At 57.1% G+C, this 16,939-nt stretch overlaps 1 protein-coding gene across 1 annotated transcript; it reads left to right on the top strand.

Annotated features, from left to right (window-relative positions):
- The first annotated feature begins 4,090 nt into the window (after positions 1-4,090).
- LOC141464837 (brain-specific homeobox/POU domain protein 3) lies at positions 4,091-5,694 on the top strand. The gene is made up of 2 exons (XM_074147965.1): positions 4,091-4,210; positions 4,789-5,694. Exons 1-2 carry the CDS (start codon positions 4,091-4,093, stop codon positions 5,692-5,694), a joined length of 1,026 nt encoding a protein of 341 aa, XP_074004066.1.
- Positions 5,695-16,939: the final 11,245 nt, after the last annotated feature.

Consider the following 16,939-nt stretch of genomic DNA (forward strand, 5'->3'; position numbering starts at 1 on the left):
AGAAATTCACCATTTTTGGCTGCTTCCACCTGCTCAGGCCCTGGGAAGGACCTCAAGGAAAAGGGATGGGCGGAGAAGGGTCCCCTTACCTGTCACATTGACCAGGCGGGGGGAGACCCTCCATACACTGATTTCCTGATCTCTACACCACCCCACAAAATGTTTTCCAGGAGCAGTCCTGACAGCTGCTCCGTGCAGGTGGCTACCTGTCCCCTAACGTCTCTGCCCACGCTTTGGGGTGATGTCCACCCTCCGCTGCCCGCTGTCACTGTCACCCAGCCACTGCCAGAAAACGTGTCTGGACTCGCACAGAGAGAGCCTGGGACACTCTGAGCCCGACCTCCGCTGACGAGAAGGAAGTGGCAGCGGTCACCTGGGGGCAGAGCCATTTCCAGCCAAGAGGAGCTGCCTGCGCAGGAAAGGATTCTGTGCTCCAGCCTTCTGCAGAAAGTTGTGTCCCTTTTCCACTGGCTCCTCTCCCGCAGACCTGGAAAGCCGTGTCCCCTCTGCTCTGCCTTCGCGTTAGGCTGGGAGCTGTTAATCGCTGCCAGCGGGTTTAATTGGTAGCTAGAACACACAGACCCCATTAAAGCCCACGAGGGTGCCAAGGGCTCTCGTTCAGGCACAAATGAAGGAGCAATCAAACCCACTTAGGTAATAAAAACAGCTGGAGTCTGGAGGCAACTGCCTGAGGCACCAAACCACATGGCAGGCAGGACAACCCTCTAAAAAGTCTGCATTGAGTTATCCTTTGATTGAAAACACGGGGACTAGGTGGAGTGTTGCAAGATTTTATTGGTTAGGGGCAGGAAGCCAGACCAAGAAATTGTGGGTCATCTTCAAAAAGCAACAGAGGGATGGAGTTTCTTGAACACGGACCTTGCTGGGGAGTGTCTCCAAGATTATTTTTCTAGTGGGAATGACAAGCAACAGCACCTAATGCACTGGCTGTAGATGTCATGATACCCATAATATTTTGCATGCCACGGCAGATAACTACATTGTTGGACCATCACAAGGAACAACAACAGTGTGAAGAGCTTTCTGGTTCTTCATTTCTGCTTAGGGATTTATCTCAGCAAGGGTTCCCAAAGCCACCAGCCGGGCTGGGGTGCCAGCTCTTGGCCTGGAAGTTGGGCTTCCCCTGGAAGGAATTCAGATCATGAGGCTCAGTGTTTTTATTTGGTCTTAATAGGGGAGGATCCTGATTCTCCTCTCGTTTGTGCTGATTCTGGTGAAATCTCTCCTGCTTTACAGGAACTACTGATGCGGATGTATAAGAGAGGAGGGTCTGGAGCGTTGCATTTATGGAGCAATTAGGGAGGAAAACTACATGGAGAGACTACAGGGAGGGTTGCAGAGCTGCCCTGTGTCACTCAACGAACTCACAGCTGAGCACGGGCAACCACCTGAAAGTTTGGCCCATTCCTTGCAAAGTACACTCTCAATGTTCAGGAGCAGGAAGGGCTGAGGAAACAACCAGCACACCACTGCTGTGGAAGCCGTTTGGTTGTTAGTTATTATCTCTGCTGTAGAAATTTTCCTCCTTGTTTGGCGCTTCCTCGGGGAGAAGTTAAATCCAGGGCTGGGGAACTGAGCCACTCTCTCCAACCTTCCAGCTCTGAGCTGCTGGAATGCAGAGAGCGAGGAGGAAGGAGGTAGAGGGGTCAGCGAGAAGAGCCCAGCGAAAGAAATGATGAAATACCCTGACAAAAAATCTTCTGGCTGCCATGAGAGAGTTAAGAAATCCAGGGGTTGGCAGCTGAAGGGGAGAGAAGGTGTCTGGGCTCCTTGCAGAGCACCCATGAGGGACAATTCCCCCTTCCGTGGTACGGAAAGCTCCTGGGGAAAGCTCCTGGGGAACCTCTCTGGCAGCTTCTCGCTGCCCATCGCCTGATGCTGCAATCTTTCCGCAGGCAGCAGAGGGGAGACCGTGACTCAGAGCACTGCGCAGATGGAAAGCAGAAGGAGAAGAGGCTCCAGGGCTCCTGCCTGCTCCTGCCTGCTCCTGCCTGCTCGTAGCCAGAGCATCAGCGTGTTGGCAGGCCACGCTGCCGGGCTTGGTGGCCTCTGGCACGTGCAGGATGCTTTAATGAACAGGAAGGTCTGCCTGGACCGTGGTGTGTAGGGACTGTCCGTGGACCATCTCCCATCTCTCAGGCCACCAGAGACGAGGCTTTCCTGGCAGCATCATGGTGCTGGTGCAGTTTTTCCCCCAAGTGGACGACTCCAGAGTCAGGATTTGTCCCCCTGTGGCCTCTCCCCCATCCCTCTGCACAAGCCATGTGCTGCACAGGTCCCTGCAGAAGTGTCACTGGTGGCTGTGCCTGAACCTGAGCAGCAGCACACACCGCGATGGTTGCTTTCAAAGTCTCCTGTCACTGGATCTGACCTTTCCCCAGGCGTGTCCAGAGCCAAGGAAGCACCTTTTGGGGGACACTTCAGCCACTCAGGTGAGGCTGTGATGAGGTTAGGGCTTTCCTTTCCTTGTGACACTTGTTGGCCCTGTCTGACCCCAGGTGCCCGGCAGGATCCCCCTGAGAAGGGACGTCTCAGAGGACACCGTGTGCCGGCTCTGCAGAGAAGAGGGTGAGTGGGAAAGGGGCCAGGAAAACTGATACTTGCCCTGACTCCTAACACGCCTCCTCCACCGTGTATAATCCTCCTTAGATGCGTGGCTGGGGCTGGATTTTCTGGGCTGGATGAACACAGGCTCTTCCCTGGAGAAGGCATTTGCTCTCAGCACGACCAAGCACCCTCCTACCCCCCATCAGCCCCACGGCCGCTGTCCCCCTCTCCAGCAGGGACTGGGGGTCCCTCTCCACCACCCCCCTGCTCTGGGTTTGGCAGTGCTGCTGCTGGTCACACTTCTCACACGCCTTTGGGCAGGGCTAGGAGCAGACAAGAGGAGTTGGGGGGCTGCGAAGATCCCCCCCCAATCCATCACACAACCACCAAACTTCACCTCCACACTTTTTTTTTGCAGCGACGGGATCTGGGCTCGGGGGCGGGCAGGGAGGAGAGGGAGGGAAACGCCGTGGGCAGCGTGGAAATTCATAGGGATGGGGAAGTCCGGAGGCAGAGCCAGGCAGCGAAGGGCTGGGGAGGGGAGGATGGAGAGGCTGCAGGGAGACAGACAGACAGACAGACAGACGTGGAGCCCGTGGGACACTGCACTGGCAGGAGGATTTGGGTGACAGCCAGGTTGCTTCATCAAAACAGAGCAAAAAGAAAAAAAAAAGTTGGTGAAACTTTTCCTTATTTCATTGTTCTGATGGGTTTTAACCCCAGGTACCTCTTCCCTGCGGAGAGGGAGGAGGGGGGTCGGGAAGGCTCCTGTTCGCACCCGGGCTCGGGGTCCGCTCTGCTCCCCAAATCCCCCCGGGGGGGAAGCCAGCCCGGAGCCGCGGGCAGGGGGGGGCAGGGTCTGGCAGAGCCGGCTGGGGGGATGCAGCCGGGGACCGTGGCCGGGCCGGGCCGTGCCGAGCCGCGGGGATGCTCGACGGCCGCATCCCGGGGCAGGAGCGGGGCCCGGCAGCCGCAGCCCCGGCCCGGTGCGGGTCGGAGGGAGCCCGGAGCGACACCCCCCCATCCCGGCCACGGGGGCGGGGGGGACACACCAGGAGAGTGGCGGGGATCCCCGGGGATGCGCAGTGCCGGGGGAGGGGGGTGTTGAGCCCCAGTTTGGGGGTTACAACCGGAGGGAGGGGTGAGTTCCAGTTTGGGGGGTACAACAGGAAGGGGGGAAGTAAGACCCAGTTTGGGGGGGCACAATCGGAGGGGGGGGGGGCATTCCGGTTTGGGGGGAAGGTAATCGGAGGAGGGGTGGGTGATTCCCGGTTTGGGGGGTACAACAGGAGGGAGGGGGGTGAGTCCTGGTTTGGGGGGGGTACAACCTGAGGGAGGGGGGGGTGAGCTCACTGCCCGGGGGCGGGCGGTGGGAGGTGCCTCCCGAGATCCGTCCAATGAGCGGGCGGGGGGGCGGGGGGGCCGGGCTATAATGCCATTGATGCCGGGCGGCCGAGACAGACAATACCGCGCCCCCGGAGCCGGGCTGCCCGGAGCGCCCCTGCCCCGCTCCTCTCCCACCATGATGTCCATGAACAGCAAGCAGGCGTTCAGCATGCACCCCATCCTGCACGAGCCCAAGTACCCCCACCTGCACACCAGCTCCGAAGCCATCCGCAGAGCCTGCCTGCCCGCCCCCCAGGTAAGCCGGACGGGTTTCCACGGGGGGCGGGGGGGGTCCGCACCCGCGGAGCGTCCTCCCCAACTTTCCTTCGGCAGCTCGCGGTTTCCCGTCTGGGTTTGCGGGGGGGAGGTTTTGGGGGGGTTCCCTCCCTCCTCCTGGACGGGCTGGGGGCTGTCGCTGTCCCCCGGGGTCCTCGGAGCGGGGAGAGGGGCTGGGGGAGCCGGGGGAAGAGTTGGGGGTCCATCCCGGGGTGGGGGAGAGCAGCCGCCGTGCCCAGCAGAGGCTCCGCGGGACCCCCGCCGGCTCCCGCCGCCGCTGCGGCCGCTCTTTTTTTCGGGGGAGGTCGCCCCGGGAGGACGGGGTGGGGGGGGGTGGGGGTGCCCGGGGGGTCCGACCCCCTGCTCCTGGTCCTTTTATTTCGCGGGGACGATGCGGGTTGGGCTCGGTTTCATCTCACCTGTCCCGGGCACGGCTGGAGGGGCAGAGCGGGACCTCGGCAACGCTGCTCTCCTTGTAACCCTCTCCCGCTCTCTCGGTTTCTTCTTGATCCCACTTTATCTACACCCCCCCCTTCCCTCTCCACGCCCCCCGTCCAGATCCAGGGTAACATTTTTGCGGGCTTTGACGAGACCTTGCTGCGGGGTGCCGAGGCTCTGGCCGCTGTGGATATCGTATCGCAGAAAACCCACCCCTTCAAGCCGGATGCCACCTACCACACCATGAGCAGCGTGTCCTGCACTCCTACCTCGTCCTCCGTCCACCTGCACCACCCGTCCGTGCTGACCACGCACCATCCCCACCACCACCACCACCAGCCCTCCCAGGGCTTGGACGGCGAGCTCCTGGACCACCTCAACTCCGCTCTCCCGCTCGGAGGGGTGCCGGGCCCAGAGGTCGGCTCCACACCTTCGCACCCTCACTCCCACATGTCGGCCATCAACCACATGGCCCACCACTCCCAACCTATGAACATGTCCCACCCCCACGGCCTGGCTTCCCACGCTGTCATCTCCGGCCCCGAGACGGAGACAGACCCCCGGGAGCTGGAGTCTTTCGCCGAGCGGTTCAAGCAGCGGAGGATCAAGCTGGGGGTGACCCAGGCAGACGTGGGCTCCGCGTTGGCCAACCTGAAGATCCCCGGGGTGGGCTGCCTTAGCCAAAGCACGATCTGCAGGTTTGAGTCCCTCACCTTGTCCCACAACAACATGGTGGCCCTCAAACCCATCCTGGAAGCGTGGCTGGAGGAGGCCGAGCGGGCCCAGAGGGAGAAAATGACCAAACCCGAGATCTACACAGGGGGAGACAAGAAACGCAAGCGCACCTCCATCGCTGCCCCCGAAAAGCGGTCGCTGGAGGCCTATTTCGCCGTGCAGCCGCGACCCTCCTCGGAGAAAATCGCCGCCATCGCCGAGAAGTTAGACTTGAAGAAGAACGTGGTGCGGGTCTGGTTTTGCAATCAGAGACAGAAGCAGAAAAGGATGAAATTTTCTGCCACCTACTGAAGAGGGGGCTGGGAGGGCAGGGGGGGGGTGTGTGTGTCTGCCCCCCCTCAACCCTCCCACCACAGTCCTGGCCCCCAGCCCCTCTGAAACGGGCAGGGTTTGGGGTCGTTGGTTTTTTTTTTTTTTTTTTTTTTTGTTAAAAAGAAAAAAAATCGGGTGAAAAGAAAAAAAAGAAAAATTAACCTAAAAAAGGGAAACCTGCCCAAAATGAAGCAAAGAGTTTGGTGCCTGCTCCTCCCCCCCGGGTGAAGCGGCCCCACTGTTAGGACTGGTACAGACTGCTTTTGTAGATAAAACTGGAAAAAAAGATGGAGAAAAACGAAAAGACAAAACGAAAGGCTTAGTGCCGGGGGGGGAGGGAGGGGCGGAATTTCGGGGCGCCCGGAGTCAGGGCAGCAGCAGCGAGAGCCCGGCGGGTCTTTGTTGCAGCCCCTCGCCCCATCCTGGCTCGGCCGGGGCTGCGGGACCGCTCTCTCCTCGGCGCCCCGTCCTCTTCTTTTAAAAAATAATAAAAAAAAAAAAAACCAAGAAAAAAAAAAAACCAAGAAAAAAAAAAACCAATCTAAAAATTTAAAAAAAATAAGAATGAAAACGAGCTCGAAGCCGCCCCGGACGGCTGTAAATAGGGAGGTGCCGGCCCGTGCTCCCCGCTGCCAGGTCCCCCCGCACACACCCGCACACACACGCACTTGCATGGTTTTGTTCGCTCCCCCCCCGCCCCGCCCCCAGCAAACCCATCGCATTTTTGCAATAACGTTTCTGTTTCTACCTCATCGGCTAAATTATATAAAAGAGGCGAAAAGAAAAAAAAAAAGAGGGAAAAAAAAAAAAGAGGGGAAAAGGAAAAAAAAGAGAGGAAAAAAAAAGAGGGGGAAAAAAAAGAGAAAAGAATAAAAAAAAAAAGAAATGAAAAAAATTTGGCCCGTCCCCGGAGTCACAGTTTGTTCGGGGAAAAACGGAGATCTATTTTGCTTTGGTTTCACTCAAACCGTTCGATATCCGTACGATTTCACTGTAAAAAAGAAAAAAGAAATATCCTACGCTTCGACAATCAAGTCATTTTGGGGCCGGCGGGAGCGGCGGGACCGGCCCGGGGCAGCGGGGGCGCCCGGGCAGCCCCGGCCCCCGCGGGGGCGGCCGCCTTTGCAAATAGTTGAACTCTGCACTTTCTAAGGCAAGAATTATTATTTTTTTTTTTTTGCTTTGCATATTTAATAGAGAAATTTGCCTCCGTTTCCTTTTTGTTGTCTTTTTTTTTTTTTTCTTTTTTAAAATTTAAATTAAACGAGATTTCGTTTCGCTGTGTGTGTGCTGAATGAAATTTGGTGTCTGTGTACGCTGCAGCATTTCAAATAAATCATGCACGTTTTACCTCATCCTCCTGCCTCCTGGAGTCACTGCGGCCACCGGGCACGGCCCCAGGGAACACCCCCCCCCGGCTCGGGGACCCCCGGTACCCACCGGGGCGACTCTTCCAGCCCGTCCCTGCCGCCTCCGGCCGGGAAAATGGGGAAAGAAAAAAAAAAAAAAAAAAAGAAATGAAACGAAAAGCAGCGAAGCGCGGGGCAGAGCCGCCCCTGCCCACCCCGGGAGGGAGCGGGGGGCTCCTCCGCAGCGAACCCGCCGGGGGTCAGCCCCGCCGGGGGGGCTGCAGCCGGAGAAGGGGGGCTGTTTCCTGCCTTTCCCCGCCCGGGTCTAACCCAAACTCGGCGTGTGTTGAAGCCCCACCTGTGGGTCCCGGGCGGGGGGGGGGATTGGTTTTGGAGCCCGGACGATGGTCCCAGGGGCTGAATTCGTTGGGCTCTAAAATCGCCCGGGCTCTCCCGCAAACGGCTGCGGGGACGAGCTGTGTCCCTCCAACCCTTCTCCGCCTCTCCGGGGGTGTCCCACCAGGCAGCCCCGGCCACCCTCTCCCCGGCCGCGACCGGGCTGCGACGGAAAAGGACTGAGAAAGGGATATTTTAACTCCCGGCTCCGCTTATCCTCGAGTTTCGGCTCCCGCAGAGAAACCTCTCCCGAAACGCGCGTTACGGGGAGCGGAGCCTCTGTGCCGGGGGGACGCGTGAAACGGGGCTGCCTTTATTTTGCTTTATTTTTATTTGATTGGTTTGGGCTTTTTTTGTTTGGGGTTTTTTTTTTGGTGTTTTTTGTTTGGTTGGTTGTTTTTGGGGGGGGTTGGAGTATTTTTTATAACTTAAGGGAAAAAAAAAAATATATATATATATATCTCTGTATCTTCAAGCGCACGGAGCCGGGGCGTTCGGGTTGGTAATTTAGGCTGAAGCGTGGAGCGATGCTGCACCCCGACAGCCGGGGGGGGCGGCGCGGCTCCCGCACCCACACATTTTATAGGGTGGAAAAAAGAAAATCATTCAATAAAACAAACGGAAAAGAGGAGAAAATTGTGCAGCGCCCGAAATAACTGTCGGAGGAGCCGCTTCAACCTGTGCGAGCGGGGCAGGCTCGGCGGAGCGGTGCGGTGCGGGCAGACCCCGCACGGTGGGAACGGGAGCAGCAGCGGGGGCCGTCCGCCCGCCCCGGTGCCCCCCCCCCCCCCCCCCCCCGCGCCCGCCTCCCGCCCCGCACATCTGCGGCCGCCCGGCTCTATTCCGGGGCGCTTCGCAAAACCCCATCCCCGCCTTTGTTCTTTTCGCTCCGTTCCCTGTTTTTTCCATGAAGCGAAAAGCGCATTTTCATAAATAGACCTTGGCCAAGTGCTGGCGATGAAATTTTAATGAAGGCTGGATGCTGAGTGCTGCCCGGGGGGGCCTTGGAGAATCAGCTCCGCGCAGCATTAGCAGGGCCCTGTTCGCTCTTATCCACCCCCCCGCCCCCCCCCCCCGCCTTTTCCCCGGCTCTCCCTCGCAGACATAACACATCCCAGTCTGCTGCTTCTCCTACCCCGCAGCGGCCCCCCCCGCCCCCGGCGCCCCCTCCTCAAAGATGCGGTGGGGGGCGCCGGGGTCGCAGCGCCCGGCCGGGGTCGGGTGCCCGGTTGCCGGTGGCTCGCAGGTACCGCTCTGCTCCCCCCCCCTCCCCCAACCCACCCCACCTCGCTCTTAAAAGTTTGCAAAAGCGAGCGATGCAATATTTATCAGCCGCGATGATAAAAAGGCGAGTCGGTATTTCCCAGGCACAAATGCAAAGCGCCAGGCTCGGGAGCCGGAGCGGGGCTGGGCCGGCCGGGGGTCCCCCCGGGCGGGGAGAAAAGCCCCCCCTCCCCGGACGGCGCTGCCAGGTAAGGGCGGCCGGGGGGGGGGGGTCCGGCCGGGGGCTGGAGCGAAGGATGGGGCAGCCCTGGATAACGAGCAGCGGGAGCTCCGGTGGCTGGGAAGGGCGGGCAGCAGCTCTGGGGAGCGGGGATGAGGCCTGGCGAACTCATCACACACGGGGAAATGGGAAGGAGCATCCCGGGGATTGATCCTGCTCCTCCTGTGCCCAGGTCGGGTGGGAGACGCCGGGATGCACAGCGGGGGTGGCCCGGGAGGAGGTGGAGAGGGGCCCCCTTTGCAGCCCAGCCCCTCTCCTGAAGAGCCACCTCCTGGGAACATGTCGGGGAAAAGCTGCTGGTCCTTCCCGCAGAAGGTCTGGGAGCCAGGAGAGCCCGGGGACAGGTCCCAGCCGTGGTCCTGCATCTCATCTTCCGTGGCTGGCTCCTGCTGCCGCTCGCCAAGGTGCCCGGGTTTGGGAAAGGCTGGTGGGCAGGGGTGGGGAGGGAGCCCATCACCAAGGCTTCAGGGCTGCCTGGCTGTCCCCCTTCTGGAGCAGCACATGTGGGTCTCACCTCGAGCGTTCGGGCCCAACGGGAACCCAAATCCCCCCAAATTCAGCCTCTTTGCACAGGGTGAGGCTGGAGGAAAGTCCAGGGCAGGGAGAGCCAGCAGAGCTTTGGGAGAAGGAAGAGACACACACACAGAGTGTCCTGGGCACACACACACACTCCCCGTTCCTGGAGTGCAAAGGACGTCCCCAAACCACGACCCTGGAGCGAAAATGGCATTAAATGAAAGGAATATTGATTGGGCTGGACACACAGCTCTCACCATTTTATTTTTTTCTATCATTTGAGGTTTGATATATGAGCTACCCTTGAGATTTGTCAGACCTGTGGCTTTGGCAGCAGGTCTGCCCCTAAGGGTACCTGCTCACCCACCACTGGTGCTGGCCCAGAGCTCAGTGAGAAGGTGATGGCCACCCTAGAGGGCTGGGACCCTTATCTACCTCCAAGCTGGTGGAATGGATGAGGGGAGGCCAGGCCTTCTTCCCCCAGTGCTCCATCCAGGAGATGATTCATCCTGGGAGCTCAAAAGCATCACACACGGCTAATTGACCAGGGATTTGACAGAGATACATTTGGGATCTCCAAAGCAGGGGTGCAGACCTCTAGACTCCAGTTATGGTCAATGGAGAGGAACCAAGGGGTCTACAGCGCAGTTCCTCTCTTTCTACCATCGACTTCTGACACGGGGCAGAGGACTGGTTCTCCAGAGGCATCTTACTCACCTTACAGACTATAAAGATGCTGAATGACCAGCTCAGATGGAGACACCTGTAATTGGGGACATGGCAGCTTAGCAGAGCTGAGCCCTACCCCTGGTGCTGCAAAGGCTTCCTGAGGAAAGTTGCCCACCAGATCTGGGCTGCTGAAGCTCTTAGACATGGGTTCTTGGAGCTCTGCCCAGCGAGCTCTGGGAGCTGGGGGGTGACCCGGTAGCAAGGATGGATGGCTCTTGCAATACAGGGCTTACTTCCAAGCTGTTTAGCTCCATGACGCGCTCTTTTTTTATTATTATTACTATTTTTTTCTGCTATAAAAGCCAAGACCCTCCAAGAGTTTGGGCATCTAAGCCCCTTAAGAATACAGATTAAAGATCCAGGCCAGTGTGTCCACGTCACCACCCACCAAAGTGTGCAGGAATGTGCTTGAAGTCACCCATGCTCTGCTGAACTGAGTCTGGTCACTCCAGGCAAAGGCAGAGGGGTTTGAAGAAACCTTGGGGGAAGCACTGTCCCTCCTTCACATTTTAGAACAGAATCATTTAGGGTGGAGCGTGGCCGTAACGCTGCACCAGATCCCTTCCACCCTGCTTGGTTTCACAGGCTCAGGGACAAACTTGGCCATGGCAGCACCCCCAGGGTGCCTGGAAATCAGGAGCTGATTTCCCCACCGGGAAGGGAAACAAGGCAAGGAGAGTTGTTGATAGCTGGACTGTCTGGGGGGGTCCCATATCTCCATCCATGGAGCTTGTAGCTCTAGTCCTCATGCAGAGCTTTAAAGGATGTGGGGCATCAGCGAGGTGGCCACCACCAGCAGCCAACCCCAGTAACAGCAACAGGCATTGCCTGGCCTTAGAGGAATAACTCCAGACCACACGTCTGTTGCTGCAACCAGCCCATAGAGCAGAGGAAGGACACGAGAACCCCCTCGTTAAAATATTACCAGCACGTCACGGCTCTGCACTCAGCTTTGGGTCTGGAGGAGAGAAAATGCTCCATGTTCTTTAAAAGATTCCTGCCTTTGAAAGCCATGCAGGTAAAGGGTGCCCCTGCTGACGGACTCTCTTCTATTATTCTATGTGTTTTAGTGCAGTGCAGAGCAGATGTATTTTTAAAGAGGCCGATGCTTGAAGTAGGCTCTGTTCCACTACAGGGGAAGAAGGAGCAAAGCAGTAATTACAGGCTTCGCAGGTGCCCGAGCAGGGAGGGGGACAGCCGGGCTTGAGGGGGAACCCAAGAAGGTGGCCAGCAATTAGCTGTCTTCAGAAAGAGTTTGGGAAACGGGGCAGGGATTTGCATGGGGCAAACCCCGTGGCTGAGTTCAGGGTCGGGGAGCAGGCAGGACAGTTATCCCCCCCCCAGATCACCGGTTGCTCTTCACAAATACCAAGTCCTGGGTCGGGCCACAGGTTTCCCATCTCTGCTCTTCACTCTCTGCTACCAAGCTCTTCCCCCAGTCCAGGGAAGTTACTGGGGATTTTGCCTGAGCAGGGAGTGCAGGATCAGGCCCCCTTTTGTATGTTCCCACAGGAGCTCAGCGACATCAGGTGACGAAAGGTCTTTCTGTGTTGTCGGATCAGCTCAGGACACAGTGGGAGGAACAGGCTGGTGACCTGCTGGGAGTAGGAGAGAAGAGGAAACACCTCAGTGGGCAGAGGAGATGCTCAGGGAAAGCTGCGGATGAGCAGATGATGTGGAGCTCATGGGATCTCCATGATCTGTGGATGGCACCTTCTCTATCTAAAAGTACACCATCTCCATGATGTGGAGATCATGGGATCTCTGATGCAGAGAGCTCGTGGGGTGGGAGAAAGCGAAGCTGGACGGGCTGGTCTGAGTTACCACAGCCTGACACTTAAATGTGGGTTAATATTCATGGACCTCAGCTTTTGGTCACCCGGGTATCGCAGCCTGCACTGCAGAAATCGAGCCACTTTCCACCCAGTTTGGTCAGAAGAGCGTGGGAGCTCCAGAAAGCAACAGAAAAAGCTGGTTGACGCTTACCCTTGAGGTATCCCCCGGTTTGCATTTCCAAGGACCAAATTCTGAGTTTCCTCCTCTTGCTGCCAAAATCAGAAGTTTGGGCCCTCAATCTGCCTGCAGGATGGTCAGCTTTAACGCTTGACTCTAACATGCAAAACCAGATCTCCACACGCTCATCCCAGTGACAAAAAGGACAATAATAAAGCTACAAGTTTGTGTTTCTTTTTAAATCTGCATTAAAGAACTACTTGCAGAAATTTAACCTTGTGCTTTTCCCATGCAAAGACCCAGGTCTTGATCTCACCAGCCCCCACCCACAGGCACAGCCCTCTGCTTCCTACCGAAGTCCCGTGGGAACAGTCCCTCGTTCTGAGCTATAAAAAAAACCTGTGGGATTCGGCTTTGGATCATTGGGTGAATCAGAGAGTAGGGAAGCTCACAGGGGATTTCAGAAACTTTGGGATCCTGGAGATAGAGAGATCAGAGGTAAAAATCTATATTTCATCTGCGGCATCTCACCGACGTTTCCAGCAGCTGTAGGAAAATAAGAGCTCTCTGAGAAATATGAAAATGTCAACTAAGAACGATGTTTTATTTATATCAGGCAAGGAAGGTTTTCGTTTCACATAAGGAAAAAAAAACATGTGTGTTTGTATAAAACCTTGCTCAGCTGTTCCGGGACTCCCCGGCTGCTACCAGTGAATCAGGGGGTTTGTTTCGCAGAGAGTGTTTCCAGTGACCTACACCCCAACCCTGGTCTCAAGCTTGGCAGCAGGAGCTCTGCCTCGTTCATCATTGGCTGCAGGAAGGCTCTTCCCAGCCTCGCTGTGCGTTACTGCTGGTTAAATAGTGCAGCAAAACCATGTCTTCCATGATCCAGAGCACCCAACTCAAGGAGGAAACGCCTGTTGGCCCTGCAATACGATGGGGGAGAGTCCACCACACACATTCCACCACTCTTGTGATGTGTCCAGGCTTTGAACTAGTTCCTAACACCAACATTAACACTCAGTGCAGAATTTTTCCTGTTGTTTATTGGTATTTGCACTGCTTGGGGTCCCAAGGGAGATCAGCATTCAGGATCCTCGGCTTAGGAATGACAAATTCATTGTCCCATTCTTAGCCACGTGCTGCTGACACCAAAACGTGAATGTGGGGCTGGGTCAGGGTCCCACTGGTGGTGGTGGAAGTTCAGGGCAGGAGCGGTGCTTTCATGCAGTCACCAAAATCAGTTAATCTAGTTCTGGAAGCCCCTTTCCTCACTCTGAGTCACACCACGAGTGAATCTGTCCCCTGTCATACCTGCCTTTTGACTTCCTTTCTTTCCCCTTCATCTTCTCCCTCCACCCCCTCCATCATCTCTTCTGCTCTTCTCTCCTCCCTCTTTCCATGAAGACTCTCAGTCCTTGCCATCTGCCTTCATCCTGCCCCCCTGCTCAAACACCAGGGCTCTTCACTAGCCCATCCCATGGGAAATGGTGACAGCGGGTCCCAGGCTCCTGTCGTGTCACAGTCTGTGGGAGGAGTGTTTCCCTCCCAAACCCAACTAAGCCTCCTGCTGTGGGGGACACTCACATCGGGGGGTTTTCAGAGAGTCATAGAGTGCTTTGAGTTAGAAGGGACCTTAAAGACCATCCAGTGCCACCCCCTGCAATGAGCAGGGATATCTTCAACAAGACCAGGTTGCTCCAAGCCCCCTCCAACCTGGCCTTGAACCCCTCCAGGGATGGGGCAGCCACAGCTTCTCTGGGCAACCTGGGCCAGGCTCTCACCACCCTCAGAGTAAAACATTTCTTCCCCAGATCTCATCTCAATCTCCCCTCTTTCAGTGTCAAACCCTTCCCCCTCCTCCTATGGCTCCCCTCCCTGATGGAGAGTCCCTCCCCAGCTTTCCTGGAGCCCCTTTAGGGACTGGAAGGGGCTCTAAGATCTCCCCGGAGCCTTCTCTTCTCCAGGCTGAACCCCCCAACTCTCCCAGCAGAGGGGCTCCAGCCCTCCCAGCATCTCCGTGGCCTTCTCTGGCCCCGCTCCAACAGGTCCAACAGGTCCTCCCTTCTCCTGCGGGGAAGATCACTTGGTCCTTCAGAGAGACCCTTTGTTGGAGGGAGGAGATGCTGGATCTCCCTGGCTCCTGCTCCTCTCTCCCACTTCCTGCTTGGGCAGACAAACTGGGACCCAGCCTCCAGCAGAGAGGCACTGAGGGAGTCCCAGGCTCCAACCTCTCCCATTAGAGACCCAAACCTCCCCGCTGGGAGGTGGGGGAGGCAGCCCAGCCTCCCCTGTGTGGGCTAATGGCTTCTGATGACTCTTCCCGGAGATGCTTCAATTGTCTTTGCCTGGGTTTCTCCCTCGCAGGCTCCTCTCCGTGCCTCTTATGTACTGATTTAGCGGCTCTGCCTCTCTCCTGCAGCCAGCATCTGGGAGCACTGACTACCCCCAGGTTCTCGCATGGATTTTTTCTTGCCCTGGCTGTGCTGTTTGGTTCAGATCTAAGCGAGCTCTTCAAGCGCGCTGCCTGTACGTCTTTATTAAAAGGCACAGCTCAAGGAGGGGGTTGCGTCATGGGGAGGGGGATGGATGGGCTCTGGATGCACTCTGTAGCCAAAACCATGGGAATCTTCTGCTCTACAGCTGTTTGCAGCCCCCCCCCACCCCCCCCCAGCAGCTGCGGGGTACAGCCGGCCCGAGCAGCAGGAGACGGGGTCAGTCCTCCGGCCATGACTAATTCATCACCAAGGGGCAGCCCTTCTGCTTGGTACCTTTGTGCTGCTGTCTCCTCTGGTGTAAAGGCAGGTGGACAGACAGGGACATGTCCCCGAGGGGTGCAAACCAGCCCAGGGAGGGGACAAGGAGGGGCGGTGGGGACACTGATGGAGGTGCTGAGTTGTATTCCCCCACGGCTTGCAGAGGAGCCCAGCTCTGCTGTGAGACACGGGATGAAAAGCAGTTGGTCTATTGATGAACCTGGCTTATGAGGAATGGGTTTCCCTCAGGAAACTTTGAGCCCTGGGTCAAATTTTGTTCTCAGATGCTTTGGAATCAAGGCAGTCCTTCCAGGCGATGCTGACATTGCCCAAAGCCAAGGCTCTGGGGGTCCCTCTGCCCATCGCTGGGACGTGCAACCACCTCTGGAGGTGCAGCCACCAAGGCTGCCCGGCCCCGGGGAGCAGGGACTGAGCTGGGTCCCAGTGTCTGGGCATGGACCTCCAGCCTTGGCTTCTTGCAGAAGTTGCCAGGATCTGTCAGTGACTGCAAGTCAAGGTTTGCCTTTCCTCCGAGAGCTGGTGTCCCATCAAAACAACACCGTCCAGGAGAAGGGCAGAGCCTCAGACACAATCATGGACCTGTCCCTGCAAGGTGCTGACCCTGGAGCTCCGTCCAAAGGCTCTGGACCTCCTGCCACCCCAAATCGACCCCGCAATCCAGTGTAGATGTGATGTTTTCCTTTTCCTCTTGCCTGGAAGGGTCCTGTTAAGCAGCCACACCAGAAGTGGCTGTATTCAGTGCTCCTCTTGCCGGGGGAAGGGGCTGATGTTTGCCACGATGGCTGCGCATCCCCCCCCGTGAATGACTGGCTGTTGGAAGAGACTCACCGAGCCAGCCACATGCTTCATAATGTCAATTGTAGTTCAGTGTTAATTATTTATGATAAAACTTCATAATGTGCTGTTAAATGGGCTGCAGGATATTTTGGTTAAATTAAGGAAACCTTCAAGCTCCCTCTGTAGGGCCCCGCTCTGTGGGCCTCGCTGAGAGCAAAGGTTCAATTAAAGCTTAGGATTTGTGGCCTCTGCCTACGGCCCCAAGTTATTGAGATCATGGAAGCGTGGAGATCAGTTCAATAGCTCAGCCTTGTCGTTTCCAACAGTAGAATTCTCAGTGAAGTGTTGACCAAGAAGACTTCAAAGCCAGGTCTGCAGGGTCTCAAGCCTGCAAAGAGCCTGGGACACTGGCTTTGCTGCCTCCTGGTCCCCGCACACACCACATGGCCACACAGCCCTGCCTCAGCCTGCCCGAGGATGCTGCTGGGGGAACAGTGCTCTCATGGACCTTGCAGTGCCTTTGCATGGTCAGCCCTGGCCAAGCAAGTTGGCCTTGATCTCCTACATGGACTGGTCCAACTGCTCTTACACCCTGCAGATGCGGAGATCTGAGCCACCCCAGTGGGGACACCCCTCCTGCCCTTGGTTGTTGAAGGCAACTGGCCTCCAGGCCACTTGTCCTGCCTTTCTTGAGACACTGGTCCTCCATCCATCTCCCCAGGGCCACGTCTGCCAAGCCTGGGAGGGAGCACTTGGTCTGCTTGGCCCTGGGGAGCTCAGATGCACGTAGTGGCCCTTGCATGGAGAGGGGAGTAGATGGTGCTTCCGCCAGCCCCTCATCCCTCAGGCTCTGCACAGCTCTCACACCAACTGTTTTGGGCACCAGAGGTGTCCCTTGGGTGGCCCCTGAGACAAACTGGATGAAGCTTGTCTCTCTAGCACCTTGCCATGCTCTGACCACTGTGCTCATGTGTAACGGGGTGGCTCTGTGCTTTCTAAAAGCAAAGGGGTCCTGTTCAGCTCTGCCAGATGATATCAGTGTCCTGAAAGGAGTCCCAGCTGGGCAGGCTCAGCAGAGTCCCCGACTGATGCTCTGCTGGAGGTGGGGTTTGTAAACCACCCTGAGATGGGGTTTCTTCTCCACTGTGTCTCATCCTGCCACCTTGCTGGGATATCCAGGACTCCTCTGCGCAGAGAGGGTTGGAAAAGCTAGAAAGGAGTGT

Source organism: Numenius arquata, chromosome 5, assembly GCF_964106895.1.
Source record: "Numenius arquata chromosome 5, bNumArq3.hap1.1, whole genome shotgun sequence".
Classification (NCBI taxonomy): Eukaryota; Metazoa; Chordata; class Aves; order Charadriiformes; family Scolopacidae; genus Numenius; species Numenius arquata.